This window comes from Tubulanus polymorphus, chromosome 9 (genome assembly GCF_964204645.1).
Source record: "Tubulanus polymorphus chromosome 9, tnTubPoly1.2, whole genome shotgun sequence".
In the NCBI taxonomy this organism is placed as follows: Eukaryota; Metazoa; Nemertea; class Palaeonemertea; order Tubulaniformes; family Tubulanidae; genus Tubulanus; species Tubulanus polymorphus.
This window is the reverse complement of record NC_134033.1, coordinates 3623854-3644699: the sequence shown is the minus strand read 5'-3', so window position 1 is coordinate 3644699 and position 20846 is coordinate 3623854. Positions and strand designations below refer to the sequence as shown.

At 40.3% G+C, this 20846-nt stretch overlaps 1 protein-coding gene and 1 long non-coding RNA gene across 2 annotated transcripts in view; one reads left to right on the top strand and one right to left on the bottom strand.

The window, feature by feature from the left end:
- LOC141910933 (uncharacterized) lies at positions 1 to 1569 on the bottom strand. The gene is made up of 3 exons (XR_012619942.1): positions 1335 to 1569; positions 512 to 762; positions 1 to 32 (listed from the first exon to the last, which is right to left on the bottom strand). It is a non-coding gene; the product is annotated as an uncharacterized LOC141910933 (long non-coding RNA).
- The window catches only part of LOC141911239 (uncharacterized), a 60927-nt gene that overhangs the window by 29442 nt on the left and 10639 nt on the right, over positions 1 to 20846 (top strand). Inside the window, exons 10-30 of the mRNA XM_074802224.1 lie at positions 1645 to 2460; positions 2597 to 2694; positions 2796 to 2903; positions 5589 to 5688; positions 5803 to 5981; positions 8380 to 8658; positions 9753 to 9866; positions 10221 to 10503; positions 11584 to 11781; positions 12277 to 12532; positions 12887 to 13022; positions 13681 to 13878; positions 14673 to 14839; positions 14925 to 15081; positions 15293 to 15551; positions 16733 to 16976; positions 17580 to 17715; positions 17997 to 18137; positions 18224 to 18363; positions 19979 to 20124; positions 20196 to 20342. Of these exons, the coding sequence (XP_074658325.1) occupies positions 1645 to 2460; positions 2597 to 2694; positions 2796 to 2903; positions 5589 to 5688; positions 5803 to 5981; positions 8380 to 8658; positions 9753 to 9866; positions 10221 to 10503; positions 11584 to 11781; positions 12277 to 12532; positions 12887 to 13022; positions 13681 to 13878; positions 14673 to 14839; positions 14925 to 15081; positions 15293 to 15551; positions 16733 to 16976; positions 17580 to 17715; positions 17997 to 18137; positions 18224 to 18363; positions 19979 to 20124; positions 20196 to 20342 (4302 nt within the window). The remainder of the gene's footprint in view (positions 1 to 1644; positions 2461 to 2596; positions 2695 to 2795; positions 2904 to 5588; positions 5689 to 5802; positions 5982 to 8379; positions 8659 to 9752; positions 9867 to 10220; positions 10504 to 11583; positions 11782 to 12276; positions 12533 to 12886; positions 13023 to 13680; positions 13879 to 14672; positions 14840 to 14924; positions 15082 to 15292; positions 15552 to 16732; positions 16977 to 17579; positions 17716 to 17996; positions 18138 to 18223; positions 18364 to 19978; positions 20125 to 20195; positions 20343 to 20846) is intronic.

Below are 20846 nucleotides of genomic sequence, written 5' to 3'. Positions count from 1 at the left end.
TCTTTTGTTCTTCATTCAGTCCAGGAACTAATCTAAGAATATTATCACGAGTACACTCAGAAACAATTTCAGTAAACTGGCTGACTGTTTCAAGCATCTCACAGGTTGCTCTTGCACTTATTTTATGGCCAGCTCTCATTTTTAGAATGAATTGCCCAGCACTCATTTTCAGTTGGTCAACTGCTGCAACATTGAGTTCATTTTGATTTTGTTGAATATCATGTTCCACCAGGCCTAAGTCAGGTCTAGGATCATCATTTAGGCCTATTTGGAGATTTTGCGGTTCTGGTAGGTCTATGTCATCGGGTTCATGGTCAACTTCTTCCCTATGGGCATGGTGGCGTTTAAAATGACTACGATATGAAAAATAATTATGATAGGTGGCACCACAGGCATCACACGTTATTTTGAAATGTGGATCATTTCTATGTTTTCTTAAGATGTGATTTTTAAAATCATCATTGCTTATTGAAAAAAAGTTACATAAGTTACAAGTATAGACCATACTTACTCTCTACTGTACTGATTCTACAACGATAATGTTGTATTTATGACTTGATATTCGATCAAATAATAGGCACAAATATTCTGGATCAGGTTGCACTGTCCTATGTTAAAAAAGCATATGGTAAAGTGGCTATCAATCACTTCATCGCTGACGTCAAAATTCAAATAAGAGCAAATTTCCAGTATGCGCGTAAAACTAGTAATATCTTGGAATGCAATATATCGTTGCATGGGCATGGCTGAACGGCAAAGAAACTGAAAAGAAAAATAACACAGTTTCAGTATATCATCATGCCAATAAAATGCACCGCAGCTTTTATCTTTTTATTTAGGCCTACAGAGATGTAAACTATCATACCCGTAAAGGCCTCGAATTATAATTTCTTAAGGCAATGAATGTGGAATTTTGGCGACTGTTCGTTTTTAGCAGACAGCTTAAGCTCAACGACCTTGAGAAAAGTCAAATCAATCAAATTCACTTTCTTGAGCGAGATTGTAGCTTTAGTTCATAGGTTCGATCCCTGCCCTGATTAACAGCGCGGAGTCACCGAGGAAAATATTTTTTGGTATAAAACTTTAATTCACAAGGCAGCGGCCGCTAATAATTGTCTGAAAAAATGTGGCTTCACTTAGCTCGCAGTTATGGTGGAGGCCTCCGCCAAAAGATTTTCTGCCGCATTCATTCATTGCATTTATGGCGCATCGTGGCGCGTATTAGGCCTACGCCGGCTGTGAAATGCACTGTTTGTTTAGGCCTACATGATCTGACATAATTACTTCCAATGAATGCCGATTAATATTATAAGATCAAGAATACAAAAGCTTACTAAAGATGATTCTCCACAGTCAGCGAGGTGCAGTGAAGCGTGCTAGAACGCTTTGAAAAGTCACGTACGCTCTAGTGGAGTGATCGGTGTGTTCTTGCCGTTCCATAGCCGTTCTCAGCGTTCATCAGAACGAGCTTTTGCACTTAAATCAGCTTAGAACACTCGATGATGTTCCAAATTCATTAAAAAGTGTTCGGGAACACCTTATTTCAGTGTTCTCAGTATGTTCACTGCGTTCTTAGTTTTTACAGTGTACATATCGTCGTACTAAAGGCGGTTTGAACGATCCGATTACTTTTTTGCATTTCAGCGAGTTTAACCCCGAAGATTGTCTTTGAAGACGTGGAAATGGTCGACGTTCACAACCGAGCTCTTTACATTACGTCACCGGACCCGGCGCTGCGCCCGCAGATCCTGCTCGATCGCGTACATCTGCACCGGTTCTCGGGAATACACACGCCGCGAGTCTCGAACATATTCGACGCGTACGCCGTGGATCTCGGCGTCAATAACGCCGACGTAACTCTACGAAACGTGGCGACCTACGACTTGAATCTACCGGGTATTCGCGTCACGGCTTACACGCTCGAGTATTCGAAATTCGAACTGGTCGGCTCGACCATCAACGGAACTCTCAGACCAGCTCTGTTGGTCGCGCACGGTTACCCGCGCGAAGGCCGGTATCCGTTCGTCGCGTGTATTCGCAATTCGTCGATTACGCGTTCGCGGTTTGTGAACGCTGACAAGCCGATCAAGTTCTACGGCGTCGCTGTGACTATCTCAAATAGCCGCATCAACGAGAACCGCGGACACGGGGTGCTGTATGCCTATCACGCGGACACGACCATCCGCGACAGTCAGCTGTTGAACAACGCGTCTCAGATCATTGAACTCGTATCCTCGAATTTCTTAATGGCGAATAGTTCGTTTTACCGCCAGGGATCGTCGAGTCTGTTTCGATGGCGGGATATGACCTGGCGGAAAGTGAGCGTCGCGTGGAACTGGTGGGGACAGGCGCCGCAGTCGGCGGTTCGTAACATTTTAAACATGGCGAATCAATCCGGTACTACACCGACTATTGAATATCTACCGATCATTCCGTTTGACGACCCAGCGTATAAATCAGGTGAGAAAACTAGCGACACCTGGTGGGTGCGAGTGAAATCCACTTTTGCCGTGAGAGGTTGATGTCCTACTGCACGCCAGCGACACCTGGTGGAATCTCACTTGCCTCTGTAACTTTCAGTATTTTCTCTATACAGTTATAATTTGTCCGATTGGTTGGTATATCTCGGGATCGAGATGTTTGTTTTACCACGGCGGAGCCATGTCATTCTCGAACGCTTTGAAAACATGCGCGGTGAGGTTTTCTTTAGAAAATCGTTCTCGGCTTTACAGATATTTTCTGCCCTCATTTCATGGATTCGTTGTTTCGTTGAAATGGATTCGTTGTTTTTGTAGAAATACGCCGGTAGTTCCGTATTGAAATCAACCAGCGTTGCGATGGCGAAACATTTATGGCAGAAGACCGTCGACCAATCGGACAAAATTTGGATCGTAGTGGAACAGGTGAATGAATTAACCATTGTAGAATTTTAAAATGCCCATTCTTACATCTATAAAACAAGTTCTATAGCTCTGACCTAAGAATTTGTAAATTATCAAATATCAATTTCATATGAATATTGAAACTATCTACTACTGGTAGAAAATAATTTCGTCATGACAGATAAACTTCCATCGAAAACTATTCGTTTGTGAAAATAATTCCCCGGTGAAAAATAAATTTCTACGGAAGCGTCTTGGGGTAAAAATCTATTAAAAACATTCTTCGAGCTTAATTCCGAGTCTGTAACTCAAAATAAACCAGTTTTCTCCGTTGAAAGCGATTTTGGAGGTTTATTTCGAGTTAAAAACTCGGAATTAACCTCGAAATTTTCTTTAATAGATACATAATGTACGTCCCCAGGACGCGTCGGGTAATTGCCATCAAAATATATTTGTAAGCGATAATAATTTTCTCATGAAAATATAACATATGAGTGATGATAATTCCGATATGAAAAATAAATCATTTAAAAACCTAAGAATAATTTTGCTTATAAAAAAAAATCGCCTTTGAAATATTTAGAAATATCGACGTGAGTAAAAATAATTCCACTTTTAAAAATATTTGTAACTGAAAGTAATTCCACTATGAAAAATAAATCACCTTCATTCACGTAGTAGTAAGGTGTAACTTAACTATAGAGTTCTTTTATGTGCATGCATTTGTAAACTATAATGCCTTCAGCACAACACTGTCGAATATGAATGCATTTTCACTGTGCGCCCAAAGGCGTTGTATTGTATAGCCTGATGGCCTCGTCCACGTCAGGAAAATCGGATTCTTTTTGCAGTTCTCTGTACAAGTCCGTGTTTGTTCCCTCTTCATGTTCCAGGTAGCCATGACATGGCTGCATTCAGCTTTTCCACGGCCTTGGTGTCCCCTTGCCGTTAAAATGTTCAGAGGATCGCCTGCCCATCCGTGAAGGCCCCAGCATTTTTTACCTTAAAGTAGGTTTATATTTCATTGGTAGATTTCGTTTGATTTGTGCCCCCTCAAACCAACCAAACCAATAAAACATAGAGTTTGAATTTGAAATCGGAAATAAAAGGCCATAGCATTAGTAATGGCACCCCCTATTATCACAGCAGCCTTCACCATCATTCTATATTTGGACACAATTTGTTTGGTTTCTCGAAGTGGTGATTGAACTTTGAAATGATAGAGCAACGGCGAATGCGATATGGAGTTTCAATGCCTCTGACAGATCGGCCTTGAATGGGTCGCCTATTTCAAAATGTAGCAGCTTCTTGCCATCAATGGTTTGTTTGGTAGCCAGGATTAGCGACATGGCCCGCCACATACATTGGACAGCAAATTCAGGCCATCGCGTCAAGGTACTTGCGGTTTTTTTCTCGATTCGGCTTCTCAGCTGCGGTTACTTCCAGCAAGCTGCAACTTCAACAGCTCTTCTCTTGTAGTTAAAAGCAATTTGGAGAACAGTTCTCAGGAGTTAAACACTTTGTTTGGTCTTTGGACGAGAGAGCAAAACTGCCTACTGATCCTGCCAACTGATTACTGCTAGTGACTAACTCAGCGAGAAAAAGACTTCGAGGCCTAGGTAGCTGGCCCGGTAGCATAGGCCTACATCTAGTATTGTAAAACAATGTCAGATATGCACAGTACACGATTTCTGTCCATCCCGCAGGAATGTAGACCAAGAGAAAAAATGATAGATAGTTTTCTAGGGTCTGCAACAACTAAGCAAGACTCATACTAAGCAGGTCCAATACAAACACACTTGTTGTTAGATTCGAAAACATAAGCACAAACTTCTGCAGGGAACTTAGTGATTAAGAGAAACCACTTGGTAGTTTTTTTACATTTTGATTTTTTACATTTTATGATGTCACTGATTTTCTTGATTGCTGCAGGTAGCTCGATGGGCACCAGCTTTAAGTGGTTGATACCTCATTTTCTCTGTGAAGAGCTCTCACTGGCACAGCCAAGCCCCTCACGCATGAAGTTTTCTACACATTGAAGAATCCTTGCCTTAACTACGGCCTCGTAACACATTGACGGCATAGTTCTTCTTGGACCAGAAGGGGGGGGGGGTAATCGACGGCGTTGGTACGTCGTTCTTTGCCTTCTTCATTGAGGTCCCTGGCGCAGTGGATAATTCCAAATCCCTCACGTAGCGAGCAATCTGCTGTCCGTACACACCCCCTTTCAACAGGCATTCACCATTTTGGATGGGTACAGGTGATAACTGCATCAGGTCGACTTTCTTGGAACAAAGCTGTGCTCCACACCATTGGCAACCATGACCCTATTGGTGACATTTTCTTTTGTTTTTTCAAGTAGGCCTATGGTGCTGTGCTTAAATCCTTTTGGTTAATGGCCCACGGGGATGGGGTTTGGGCTTATTGATTTTCTTGCGTTACAATGTATAACTTTTTAGCTGTTTTGGGGGAATGACAGGCGTAGACCCCTTTTTATAGGCCTACCTCTTGCCCCGTAAAGGTGGATAAGGTGTTCGAATCCTTGTGAAACCATGTTATACACTTAGGACACATATCAGTGCTCGTCAACTCACTGATTTAACAACAAAAGTCCGTGCCTGGCTTAAATCTTCAACATGATGAAGTTAGCCAGTAATAGGTAAAACTAGAAGAATAACGATTTCACAATTTTTTGTTTGTTTTTAGGATGTTGATTCTTGTTACACTCACTCTGTATTCGGCGACGATAAGAGTTATGCAGTAGATTGCAACAGTCTTTATCCATTCATCTGTGACCTCGTGCGTCGTGAGTTCGTTTATTACCTACCTACTACACTTAGAAGTCTTGATTCCAGAGTCGACTGGCTTTTTGTGTAAATATGTGGCTTTATTTCTCTACCCGTGTGCTTTTTTCATCTAGAAACAAGATGCCTCCGCGATTGTTCCGGACACGGAATTTGTATTGGGCAAAAGTGTGTCTGCTCTCAAGGTTTCCACGGCGTCACTTGTAACAACTTCGATTGTTTAGCCGTTCAAAATTGTAACGGCCACGGGAAATGCGTCAATGCCAATACGTGTAAATGTGACTCGGGTTGGCGGGTAAGTTTAAAACATGTATCCCTTTTGAATGTTTATGAAAAATCCGGTTCAATCCTTTCAGTGCTAAAGTAATGATTATTGAAAATTATTTTTTTTAATAGAAAGTAATGTTTGTATTCTTGAATTCCACCCATGTGCATTGTGGGCCTATAGGCCTATAGCCTACTGTCAGTCACACCTGCTCTCCGTGCGACGTTTCGGTCCGTAATTTCGTTAATAATCAGTTTATCTACCTTTATTACGCATAAATTTGTTCAGTGAGCAATTTGCATTCAGAAATAAACAACAATTTTTACTAAAAGTTGTTTTTGTTTTCATTTATCAGCGATAGTCTACTCAGCATACGCTCGAGTATTGCCGAAAAATCTGCTCCGCTGACGCTCGGAAACGTTACAGTGACGTCATCACCTGCTAATTAGCATATCAAAATACAGTAGGTGGTGCCACGTGACGGGTCATAAAAGCTGTTTTTCAGCATTACGCAAGCGTATGCTTGGTTAACTATCGCTGATAGATGAAAACACAAACAAATTTATGCCAGTTCATGATTTATTACTGAATGCAAATTCCTTACTGAACAAATTGATGCATAATATTGACAGATGACTATTAACGAAATTACGGGCCAAAACGTCGCACGGAGAGCAGGTGTGACGGACAGTAATGTCCATTTATTAATGGATGAGACCTGTTTTATTCTGGGATATTTCACTTACCCTTTGGGGTCGGTACATAGCCTACCTCATTTAGGTCATAACAGAATGCCAAAAGTCGCGGACAACGACTGAATATCCGATATTATACCAAATAGATTAATTTGCAAAAAGACTCCTTTAGTCCAGTTGAATAAGAGAGAAAATCCTCCATTTTGTGAAATTTCTTGAATTTGAACATTGTCACCATGCCTACGAAATGAAGTTATTTTTCTTTCGGGGCTTCAACGACAAAATCAGGGTGGCGTAAGCAGAGTGCTATAGGTACGTAAAGCCCGCAGTGCGGTGTATCGTTAGTAAGGCTATTCTCACATTTATATGGTGACCTATTGGTAATGATATCAGACACTGTTCTGTGCTCGTTCAAACCACGTGTTCGATTTAAGCTACATGTTGTACTATTTTGGACCCTGCATAAAGTACGGGTTCAACTCCGTTTTCTGGTTGAAAAGTGCCGAGGTCGTAGGGACAAACTGCGTAATTCGGCTTTTGTCCCATGTCCGGAGAACTTCTTTTGACATTCAGAGGCATTGTCGATGAAGTTCCCTTCGACAATCCGACAATCAGAAACCAAGCAATGTCGAGGAAATTTCCATCGACAATCCGACAATCACCTAATCATTTTTCAATGTGTCTATTTGAGTTCATTTGGTGATAACCGTTTAAAGATGATATATTTGGAGAATCTGCAATACCGGTACCTAGGCAACACAAAGAAATACCCTAGTTTATCAAAAAAGGTCAAAGGCCGTCCTCATCATAAAAGGTCCCTAATAAAAATTAAAAAGTCAAAGCGATCGTCTTTAATTAAAACTCGCTCCCCGGTATCCGACATCCCGACATTACAGTCCTTCGATCTTAGCCACTAATATAGGGGTTATCTACGCAAACACACAGCCCCTCGATCTCAGCCACTTTATGTAAAGGTAATCCACGCAAACCAGCAGCGACCTGATCCCGGCCACTTTAGCTCAGCCGGAATTGTTTTGGCAATGCCTCTTAATTGTCGGATTGTCGAAAGAAATTTCTTTAGCAATGCTTTTGATTGTCGAAGGATATTTCTTCGACAGTGCCCTTGGCGTATTAATATGTACTGTTATTCGCCGCCTGAACAACTTAACCAGAAAACGGAGTTGAGCCAAAGTACGTACTCTTGACTTACGGGTATTTTCAGCTCCTCCCACCTACGAGCAATTATCTAACAAAGGAATCGCTCGTAGCTCCCACGTGTACGCTTTCTGTACATTTTCATAACCCCACCCCTTGCATACGTACTTCTATGAATTAACCCCCCCCCCCATCGTGCAACTGAATTCGTCAGGACCATGATTTAAGGGGGCTCGTAGATATTTCAAAAATATACGTTTTCAAAATATTGAAGTATGTTGTTTATTGAATATTTGAATATTAAAAACATAACATAAACATAAACACCTTTAAATCGATATTTTAAGTGGAAAATCGCTACCTGGAAATAGACCGGAAGTGGTCCCTTGTACCCTGGGGAAAACGTCATAAATGCAGTGCTCGCTTTGTTTCTCACTCCACAATGTTACCCAGGAGGTGCTGCCACTGTGTGGCAAACTAGGGCACTACAAGTTAATTTTAAAAACATTTTGGACCATTTTATCACGGCCAGTCTCGTGTTGAAACTATATACGTGAATGAATGTGGTTTATTTTCAGGGAACTGGTTGTCAAATCGACGACTGTTTAGCTCGCGATTGCACGTCATGCTTAAGAAAACCCGGTTGCGGTTTTTGCGCGTACCCGTTGTCGACCGGGTTCACGGAGTATCGCTGCATCGCCGGAAATGACCACGGTGCGTACGATCAGACGACATTCCGACACGATGAATTCAAACACTGCGTCGGCGGCGTGGCCTGGTTTAAACACAGTTGCATTACTGTCAATCTAAACGATAGAAACGCACAAAACGGCTGCGTCGTCGCCAACGGAGTGACGGTGCGTATTTGAAATTTCAAATATATTTATATTCGAAGATGTCGGTTTAGTTTCTATCGGTTCAGAGTGACCATGATTCTAGAAAACACGATAAACACACTAAGGAACACACTAACGAACTAATTTTTCTCGAAAAAGAAAACACAGAAAATTTAATGTCTGTCAGCAGAACTTAACAAATTGACAATGTTCGTTTCATGGTCAAGTTAAAAAGATTCTGGTAAAATACCTTAGCTTAGAATATTTACTACTACTCGTGTCTCCGTCCCTTTGGTCCTCTAACTGCCGTTCATTCAAGCACATAAATCTGTGCTTATAGGCCTAAAAATTCAGTTCGAAGTGGATTGAAAATGAACTAATTTGACAACGGACGACCTATTGCTCGTCACGCCATCTGGGGAGGGTATCTGGTTTTGAGGGTATCCCATTGAAGATCAAAAGCAAATTTCTTTTTCCTCAGTTCCATCGATGTTTTGAGTTTAGAAAAACTAAAATATTCGCCGATGAAGATAATGAATAATATCCCGCCAGATGATATTTCAAAGTTTACTTCTGTGCGACCAGTTGTTTGAAAGTTGGTTGACGATAGTTGTTAGATAGATAGTGTAGTAAAAATTGACTTTTAGAAATATTGTCACATTATCGACTGGTTAATTTGGACTATTTTTGAGTATAAACGGACCCCTGATTGTTTCCGGATTTATCTAAATCATATCTTCAGGGAAGCAAGACTGTTGCAGTTGATTTTTTTTTCTGTGATGATTGGCCACTCAAAACTGTCAGTTGGATGAACTTTGAATCGGATTATTCATTAATTTTCGTTTGATTGCTATGGAACAGTTTACTTAAACTTACTTTTGAGAAAAGACTGGGACGTATCTAAAACCTACTCAGAGGAGCAGGACAGTAGGCGTGTTGGCAGTTGACTTTTTTCTCCAAAGATCGGCCATTCAGATAGATTTCAAAACTATTGACTGATAAACTTTGAAATATGATAATTTGAGGAATCTATTCGTTATCGGTCGTGACTTCGATTCGAGTCCGAGCGCATTCAACTGAACTCTGAATTGTGCAACTCGGCTTTATTCTTACAGACGCTGAACTGTTCGGAAGTCTCTTGCAACACTAGGTGGCAGCACTATACACCCGAAACGTGCCAAAACTGTAAAGACTTCGACAATTGTTTCGACACTGAAAAAGTCGGCGAGGTAAGTACAGGGGTCAGACTACGCTGTGTATCTAGCTTAAATTCGATTCGAACATCAGGTTCATACCAGTCCTTAAATCCCGCAAAGGTAAAATATAACAGAAATAGGCCTAAATAAAAAGTCTTTTTCAAGTTTTAGAAAGTGATGCGATTCTAAATTTTGTGGCTTATCCAAGCCTAGATAGGCTGCCTGGGAGCCATATTGAGTCAAAATAGCTGCCCGACAGCCAAACTGGAAATCATAAACTAGAAAGCACGTAATAATCCTGGAAAGTTATATCTAACGAATCGAGTTGAATTCGAAGATTTTACAAATTCGAAAAACCTGTCAAGAAATTGGGATTGTTTTTTTAAGAACAAAACGTGTTCGTCATGGAACAGCACAAAATGTCCCGGGGGATTCATCCGACCAGATTACTCCGACTCCGGTCGAATTCTGAATACCGTTTTCCAAGACGGAGTGAAATCGATCGCCGCCGATCAGGCGACCGTATTTAAATGTCCAGTGACGATCGGATCGTCTCACTCGTCGATTCTCGTCATCGATCGACCGATGAAGAATTTAACGAGAGGCGATGTCGTCGTTAGTTCACAAGCAGACGGCGTTTTTCATAAAATAGAAGCCGTTGAAATTTTAGGTAAGTTTAGAAACTGATGTTCCCCCTATGACATCATGATAACGGCATTGCAGCAATTTGCTTTTTTGATCAATTTCATTTTCATTCATTGAATTTTTATCAATTTACTATTTTCTGGCTGCCTGCATAAGGTTCCCTTAATGAAATCATCAATTTGCTATGCGATTTCATCAGTTGGTATTGCTTCTTGCAAAAGATGGCAGCTCCACAAATCCCCCTATGACATCAAATTGCTGGACTTCCTTCATTATGAAGTACTAAAGTATAAATCATAGCTTATACTGTTTTCGTGAATTTCCCCCTATGACATCAAACGCCTATGCTTAGATGACAGTATTAACCGCCTAATGGCAGCATCGAATTGTTTTCAGATTTCATCTATCGACGCATATAGCAGTAGATGGGTCCCCTTAAAATCCCCCTGTAAAATCATCGATTTTCTTTCAAATTCTCACCTCCGAGAAGATAGATGGTACTCTACTTGAAATAACCCTTCAAATTCATCAATATTTAGCCGTAAAAATCCTATCGATGATCCAAAAATAATAAATACACTCTAGATTCTACCTTTGATATGATCAAATTGACTAACCTGAGAAACTCCACCAGGGATGCCATAGGGGGATTTTATTGGAAACCGTAATGGTGACGTAATAGGGGGGATATGAAATTTGATTTTTTGTAGCGATTTTATTGGAAACCGTAATGGTGACGTAATAGGGGGGGATATGAAATTTGATTTTTTTGCAGCCGATAAATTGGATATATCCAATCTACTGGTATACCAGTAGATTAGAAACTCTGCCGGTAATAGTGATGTCATGGGGGATATGAAATTATGAATAAACTAAATAATTGACAACTAGATTAGAAACTGCACCGTAGTAGTGATGTCATAGGGCGATGTGAAATATGAATAAGCTAAATAATTGACAACTAGATTAGAAACTGCACCGTAGTAGTGATGTCATAGGGCGATGTGAAATATGGATAAGCTAAATAATTGACAACTAGATTAGAAACTGCACCGTAGTAGTGATGTCATAGGGCGATGTGAAATGAGAATATTATGTTTTGCAGACGATAAATTGACGATAATGCAGGGAGATATGGCTCGAATCGAGGACGTGATCAAATACGCCGATTTCCAACAGAACGTCGATTTGATCGAGATAAACGACCCGCGAACGATAGAGTCTATTCCGAGTAAAGTCGTCATCGATTCCGGGTCGGTTATAAACACTAGTAATAACAGCGTCGTGCATCACATCAAATCAGGTGAATATGTACACTAGCTTTTTACATTTCCAATTCTACCAGGGATTTATAGATAGGCTGGCCACTGAGGACCTGCAAAACCCGCATAACTCCCGATCTCTAGAATAATCAGGGAGCACATAGGGAATTCGACAAATCTTACCAAAATCTTGGAAAATAGATATTTAGTAATGCAATTGACCGCATGTGTCTTTATCAATACGTGATTCACTGCAAAATGAATGGATTGAACATTTCAAACCAAGAAACGTCTCTGATTCACTCAGGGAATTGTGTGTAATTACATGGAAAAGTCAGTAATTTTCGTAACTGGATCCATGTACCCGCTTCGCCATACATTCTATATTGGGTCTTAGTGGTGGGCAGGTGTGCATGATCTGGCACCCATGATCTCATAGTCATGGGATTGACCAAGCAGGCCAAGATGCATCCTAACCATAGCCACTTTTTGACGAATTTAACCGAGAAAATTTAGAATTTGAATCTGAATTTCAGGTAGAACCGCGTACAAATGCGTTGGCCACGAATACGCCCTGTCGTCTGGTCGTAAGGTCTACACGTACGTCGTCGTTCTGCCGGCTGCCGAGACGACCGGTCAAACGTACGTCACTGGTGACGTCATCATCGGTAGTCATAGCGACGGTTACCTGGAGACGGTCGATAAACTAACAAGGGCCAGTATCGGGTCGTTTTTCACAACGAGACTCATCAATTGTGGCGCAACTGGGTCGACTCCGAAAGTGGCGGGAATGTAAGTGCAGTTCGAGACTAGAAAAAAAATATCCGGTCAAATCGTATGAAAATGTGTATTTATATTTTTCTGTTCCATTGTCGAGACTTAAGTACAAACGTGGTCTTAAATCTTATGATCATTCTTTAAGTTGTTGGGTTAGCTACGTATAGAACATAGTTGGTCTTGATACGGTGTTAAAAGCCTTGACTATGAAACCGATGAGTACTGGTCGTTAGTTGTTAGATTGACTATAGCACCAAAATGGCCTAAGCCTGATCTTAGATCTAAACCCTGACTGTACTACTGGCCACTTGGATTGTTTCTTTCACTTGAAGCCGTTTGATTAGTTTGTCCTAACTCTGTTCCTTTAAGCGTAAACTCAGTGAACGTCGATCTGAGTTGTAAAGGCGGAAACAATTGGCCTTCGATGTATCTGCTAGAAGACGGACAAACGGTAACCATCGGAGATTTAGTTTCACTGAGATCTTCGGAACCAATCGCCGGGCAGGTAAGAAAGGGAACGTTAAAAAAACTAGTTGCCATCCTATAGTAATTGTGATGCCATATATGCTAAGCTCAGGTCGACTCGCGACCCGATCATCTCGTCGGGACGGTCTGCCCATTTTTCCATCGGTAACCTTTTCTAAATGGCATTGATTGCAAGCCGAATCGCATAGAATAAGTTCGATTTCTACGACCCGGTCAGGTCGTCGTAGCCAATCAGTGACGAGTTTCGCGTCGCATGACTTTTAGAATCGGTCGTAGTCGACCTGGGCCACCTTCGGTTATCTGAGTTAGTCAACTATAGTTGAACTAAACGAAACCGAATGTCCGTTAGTCGGAACTATATTCCGGAAATAGTTCGGAAATCAAGCGCATTCGGTTATTAGTTCCGACCACTAGTCGACCAGATACGAAAACCAAATTTGGCCCTGAGTGCGCTGATCGTGCGACAAATGAATCGGCAATGAGTGGTCACATGTTTACTACCCTTGTTTGTACGGCAGATGATCGACCTAGTCGACCTGAGCTTAGCTGGATTTAAAGAGGCTGTCACAGAGAGATTTATGCAGTGATCTTTGTTAGTAGTTATCTTTTCTGAAAGGGTATATGGGTGTGATGATGTCATAGGGTGATTAATGGAGGCAGTCGTATTGTTATTTCAGATCGTCACTGTTCACAGTGATTCTCAGTATGTTTATCTCGAGTTGTTGCCGGTCGATAGAATCGATTCGACGTCGCTGAAAACGACGGTTCCGCTGTCGGAAATAGACCCGAGTAAACGAATACCTCGCGTCAAATGGCCCGGTTTGAGTCCGACACAACCCGTGAAAATTGTCTTCAGAGACAACTTTGATTTTCCGGTGAGCCTCTTAGGGGTTGGGGTTGTTGCGGGGATTTATCTACACTTAATACAACGAAACATTTACCACGGGTTAAAGATCTGATTTCTATTTGGGATTTTATCCTTGAAGTCAAACTAATATCGTAACAAAATTATGAAATCCGCTTTTACCGTACCTCGGATTTTCTCAAAGAGGGATAAATTTCATTGGTGCCAAATAATTTGGATGAACCTTTTTCTTGCCGGCTTACCACAAAGCGCTGAGATAAATTGAAAGTTTGAAAAAAAATCCATGCAAGTGTATTGCATAACGGAGATACACCTGCAAGTGCGTCTACCCCGCAGTGCGGTGTATTGGTATCGTTAGTTATCTAAATCTAATAGATAGGTGGTGTAATCTTACTGTAGAAATGATATGTAATAATATCGATACGCCTTGATGCGATCACTGATATAATCCCATCGCACACGGCACCGAAAAAAAAAACGTTTTCGATGTTTTTCTTATGCCGTGTGCGGGGGAGGCAAAACACAAAAAAAACACCGAACTGAAAAACTGTTCGTGTAGTCGAAAACATTTTTCGTCCCGTGTGCGTTGAACGCTTTGTCGTTTGTGGACAAAGTATTTTACGAAAAAAGTTTTGTGAAAAACAAATTTTTTGCCGTGTGCGTTGGGCTTTATACACCGCACTGCGGTGTAGATGCATTGAAAGGGTTGGGCCGGTTTAATAAAGGTGTAGTAAAGTTATTTAAAAATCTTTCTTTTTAAATTGGTTTCATTGTGATTATTCTACTCCTTTATTTCGTGAGTAGTTTTCGTCTAAAGTGAAGGTGAAGTCGAGTTTGAACTTGGATTTTACCCCGACCGTGAAGTTGAAACTGAAAATATCGTGGGATTCGCCGTATCTGGAGGAGGCTGGAGCCGAATTCACCGGACCTCTCGAGGCTTACGTCGAATCCAGAGTCGATTTCGAAGCCAGGTTCGTTTTTACTATCAAACTGTATCATTTTCTTAAAAATTTATCATTCTGAAATTAATCGCTATTTCTGCTTTATCCGTTAAAGTTTTGAGGGCAGTGGACCGACTGAGAAGAAGTACAACAATCCTGTATCAAACCTGCAGGTCGGCTTGTTCTCGATACCGATTCGGTCAAACCCGCCGATCTTTATACCCGGAGCATTCCTCTTCGATTTAGAATTCAATGCTGATGTTAATGTGAAGGTAAAAATGATTAAGTAATGACGAAAATCAAAGCTAATGGAATTAGATATAACTCCATATCTTCGTCCACAGTTGTGTGGATTTTTGATTTGACTCGAGGTCCAGTTCCACATTTGTGTGGGCTTAACTTGACTCTTAACTCACAGTTGTGTTGGTTTGATAAGATTTAGGGATACCCTGACTTTTTACTACCCGCAAGTTTTATTTCCAGGCTAAAGGTTTTGTGTCAGTAAAAGCAGGAGCTACTGGCACAATGACGACCGGTGTTTCGTGGAAGCCATCTGGTGGCGTGTTGCAGAAACCGACGTTCGATATGACACCGATTCGCGAATACGGCGGAGAATTAGACGGGAAAGGGACTCGCGCGACCCTCACAGCGACCTTGACCCCGTCGTTTAAGATGATCTGGCCCACTAATATTCAAAAACGACTCGGTATATTGATACCCTCAAAATTAAAGCGTTTATTAGGTAAGTTTGAGCATTTCAACCACAAAGGGGGCATTGATTGATAGTAAGGCGAGGCCAATCCTTTATTTTGTCTAATCGTGCCCGCCGAACTTAAAAACGGCAAGTTTTTAAGCCCAACGCACACGGCAAAACATTTGTTTCGTCGAAACAGAAAACACGTTTTTGGTAAAACGTTTTGCCCGAAAAAGATAAAACGTTCAACGCACACGGGACGAAAATCGTTTTCGACTACACGAAACGTTTTTCGCAAATCAAGCAGTGCTTGTTTCGAGAAAAACGTTTTCATCTCGTGAAAGTTTTTCAGTTCGGCGCTTTGTGTTTTGCCTCCCCCGCACACGGCATAAAAAAACATCGAAAACGTTTTTTTCAAGAGGAAAAAACGTTTTTTCGATGCCGTGTGCGTTGGGCTTGAAATTGCCGTTTTTGTTTTCAATATTTGGGAGTATTCTTCGGATAAAGTAAGACATATCAAAAAATCATCTCATATTTTTGTCAGTTGTTCAACACTTCGTGGATTAGTGACGGTAATCCCACTTCACTGGGATTAAACATGTCCCATCCATGGCTCCGCTGGTGAATTTGGTGTCTGCAATATTTCAATGAATAAAGCTCTCTTACACAAGAGAAATTATCTCTGAATAAGCTCTTCGGGTAATTTCTGGGAATGTTTATTTTGATTTTCATTCTTCCCTTCTTGGGTTATGAAATTTTCACCCATTTAATAAAAGTAACGATTCTTCTAGCCCGTGTTCAATATCACCACCAGGGGCTAAGGGCAGTGGTAGATTTAGAAATTCTTGTTTGTCGATCAAGGTAAGTGGTAGTTAAGGATTATGTACATTTCGGAGTATTTTTGCTAGAGCAAGAAAATACTTTTATGTTAAAGCATTAAAAGCTACGTTATCAATTATTCAAAAAGGCAAACGTTCAAAACTTCCAGTAAATGTTTTGTTCAAACTATTTGATATGTGTGTCGCTCCTATCGCTATGTGTGGATGCGAGGTTTGGGCATTATGAAAGTCTTGATTTGTTGGACAGTCTGCACACATTGTTCTGTAAAATCTTAATGAAAGTAACAAGATATTCTCGTATTTTGCAAGTATTTTCAGAGCAAGGACGTTATCGTTTATGTATGGAGGTCAAGCGTAGAATATTCGTATTATTTTCCGGTATAATTTTAGAAATCTACGGTGGAAAAGGCCACGCGAGAACCGGATTCGTCGAGGTTTCGGTACAAGCCCCGGTTGTCGGTCGAGCGTGGGCAGAGGCATGCAGCGAAAAGTGTTCTGACGACTCAGATGCGAACTTACAGGTCGGAATGAGCGGAAGTCTAGAGGCTATCACCGGATCGTTGAACATAAGCGCGTTCGATTGGGAACCGTTCGAAACTCTTAAATACGAACCGCAATTCTCGCAGCAATTGAAGTAAGCAGACGGAATTGTTTAAATTGAGGATTTTATTTGATGAACCCTTTCAATGTTGACTTACAATGTGCTGGAAATGGTTTGAAAATCTCTAAAAATTCTACCATATTGCATTGGAAAACAGGCATGCGGATAGGTATATTCATTCGTTACCAATGTTTCACTATGTTTGACAGGAACTGCCATCTATTAATACAAACAGATAACAATTAACTTTTTGACACCAATCGGCCACAGTGTACTTACAAAGTCAAAACGATTTATACACCGCCAGAACTTTTGGTCAAGATTTTTCAAAATTTTAGTACAATTTTCATGTTTTTTGTAAAATGAAAACTAATCCATCCTCAAATGATTTATTCAGGTTCCCGGGCACTTCATATAAGCTGCCCTTTTTCAAAAGGAAAGTGCCCTCATTCTTGAAATAGAAAATGAGCCCATGTAAAAGGCTCAGCACGGGTCTGCCCGCACTGCACGGTGTATGACGTAAAATCTTATAGGAGTTTTCACAAATTAATAGTCATAAACGCACAAGCATTTTTGACATCGGTCCAATTTCGCCAGTATATATTGCATATCATATTTCATTATGGTATATTTCAGGAAATGTGTAAAGATGCCGGTGCCGTGTTGCGTGTGTAAAGACACCGGAAAACCGGGTAGAATCGACCCCGAAACGAAAAAATGCATGTGCGAATGTTTCTGCGACCCACTTCAGAAAACGTCCAAAAGTTGGAAGGTACGTCCTTATATCGATTTCTTCCGCTCAAGAGATACGATTTGCCTTATTTCTGATGTTAAGAATCTGGCTGAAAGTTTTTTAAAAATGAACAAGATTTGGATCGCCATGCACGCTAGCGGGATCGCCGGGGCCACAGGATCACCAAGAAACTTGTGTCCGATGGTTACACTAGGATCGTAGAGCAACGGAGATCACTGTGGAGACAACCACTGCCAGGGCGGGGTGAAGCCACAGGGTGCTCATTCGATTTGTAAAATTTACATTCTATGTTTTTCTAGCCTGAAGGTGGAGAATGCCAGTGCGAAATGTGTCCGGACAATAAAACTCCCAAGAAGAAGAGAAAAGACGGAAGTCTGTGGTGTCCGTGCGAGTGCGCCGACGGAAGTTTGAAAGATACGCGAAGCGACGGCAGCTGCCCGGTGAGCGATTAGAGAATATTTCAAATCTGGGGGCACCGACAAGTTCGGATAAGACTTCGCGTAAATAAAATTATTTCAATTTTTAGTGCGATTGTACTTGTACAGACGGTCGAACTGTCGGTACATTGTCGGTTGATGGTCAGTGTTCGGCTTGCGAGTGTACGTGTAAAAACTGTGAACGTTCTCAACTCGGAGCGGACGGTCAATGCTTCTGCCCGAACGACGTGTAAGTTTGTCCAAGTTGTTTGTTCATAAAACGTTACCATTATGAAACCTAAACAATGATGGCCAACAATGATAACCATTCAGCGTCATTTTACAAACGACAACCGTAAATCGATGTGCAAAACGTCACAGGTCTATGTGTACACATACAAGCTATTTGGCAAAATATTATTGACGTAGAATGGCTCCCTGTGATTATATAATGACCTATATTTGAACGTCGAAATGTTATATTGCATTGAATATCATTAGAAGACGTATTGTAATAGTAATGGATGTATGATTATATCAGAAGCGGCAAGTAATTGTATATATCTTGTTTCAGGCCAAAGGTCGAGGGGTCGAGCTCATAAAAAATAAAATTAATTCTCGCATGCTCGAATTTATTTTCATTTTTTACTCACTCGCTCTCCCAACCTCTGATCTGAAACAAGATATATACAATTAATCTAATAATTTTATATATATGAACATCATATATATATGAATAACATATAAATGAATAACATATATAAATGAAAATCATATTCATGAATAATATATTAATGAAATCAATTTTAATAAAACATTTGTATAATAAATGGAGAGTAAACAAATACACAGTGAATTCTTAAATAGAATTAAAGTTACTACAAATGTCAAAAATTTAAAAAGTTAAATGAATTAACATTACATAAGAAATATTTAATTACAAATATTGAAACAATTACTAATAGATATGGTAATAAATTAGTTATTCACTTAGAATATGAAGGATTAAAAGGAAACAAATATAAATTCAGAACGTATTTACCAGATAGATTTCATAGATTTTCTAGTGAAGATATTGAAGAATTGTGTTCTGGTGCTTTCTATTTCATATGTAAAGGTAAGAATGAAAAAGGACAACATGAAATAGATTTCGAATAAAAAATATGTAAAATAATCACATTTTTTAATATAAAAAGTAATGAGTAATTAACGAGTTAAACAAAATAAGATTTCTTAACTAAAAACATAGTAAATTAATCAAATTTTTGCGCCCAAAAATCACATTCTCTAATATCTAACTGTATGATCTGATCTTTTAAGATCTTAGTCCAGAAAAGACATTGATGCCCCTATGACGTCATAAAATATCAAATCTAATTGCCTAGTGACGCAAACGACATGGCCGCCACTTAAACTTCCTTCAGTAATGTCCTCAAGTTGGCCTCCTGTGCAAGAAAAGATGGCTACCTTCTAAAATCGCTACAACATCATCGAAAATCTCATCTGGTGTCCTTTCAATGAATATATTTTGTCAATGTTATAATATATCGCAATTACGCGATTTAATATTTATTGAAAAATAAAATTGAATTTCAATAATATCAAATCGCCTAGTGATTTTATCAATACACGCTTCTAGAAAAGATGACCGCTACAGTGAGTCCCCTTATGACATCATAGCAGCATTAAATAGTGCTCGAGTAGACCAATTCAATCCTAGATGACTGCTTTCATGACATCGTCAAATACGAATCAAGAGATTTGATATTAAGACTCTTCAGCAAAATGCGGTTGCCTCCATAAACCCCCTATTGATATCAACGGATATGAACCCTATATCATCGGTTTTTTTACATTATTTATAGATGTCCAACGCGGTGTAGATGGGGAACTGTTTGGGTCGGATGTGAATGCAAGTGTAAAGACCGGAACACATGTGGAGTTGACTCGGTCTGCTTACCCGGTCGCCGTGGCAAAAACTGCAATATTCCCGACTGCTCTCCGTGCCCGAGTAAGTACACAATTATCTCAATATTCTTTTTCTGACTGACCAAATTTTCTTTTAATTGAAATGAATTTTAGATTGTGGAACTGGATTCTGTCGGAACGAATGGCGGTGGGGACCGTGTAGAGCTCGGTGTCGCTGTAGAAACGGTTGGCGCGGACGTTGTTGCGAAATAAATATTCCGTCAGTGGCGTGGGGTGATCCGCACATTACTACACTCGACGGTTAGTATACACTGTTCATCCCGCTATGACGTCATCAAATTTGATCGAAACACCCTTCCGTGATAGATGGTTGAATCCATAAAATCCCCTATATGATCATCAAATTGAATTGAAAGGGCCGCTTCCAGAATCGATATCAGTAGTTTACTAAATAATTAAATCATTATTAATCCCCCTATGACATCATCATCATCATCATCATCATCATCATCATCATCATCATCATCATCATCATCATCATCATCATCATCATCATCATCATCATCATCATCATCATCATCATCATCATCATCATCATCAAATTCAATTGAGAGACCCTCCCCGACATAAGTGTTGCCTCCATAATATCTCCCTATGACATCATCAAATTTCCTCGAATGTATCTATAAAAAATCCCGAATAGATGTCAGCCCCTGAAATCATCGAATTTATCGAAAGACCAATCCATAATGGATGGATTCCTACATAAAATTCCCCCAATGATTTCATCGAATTGTCTATAAG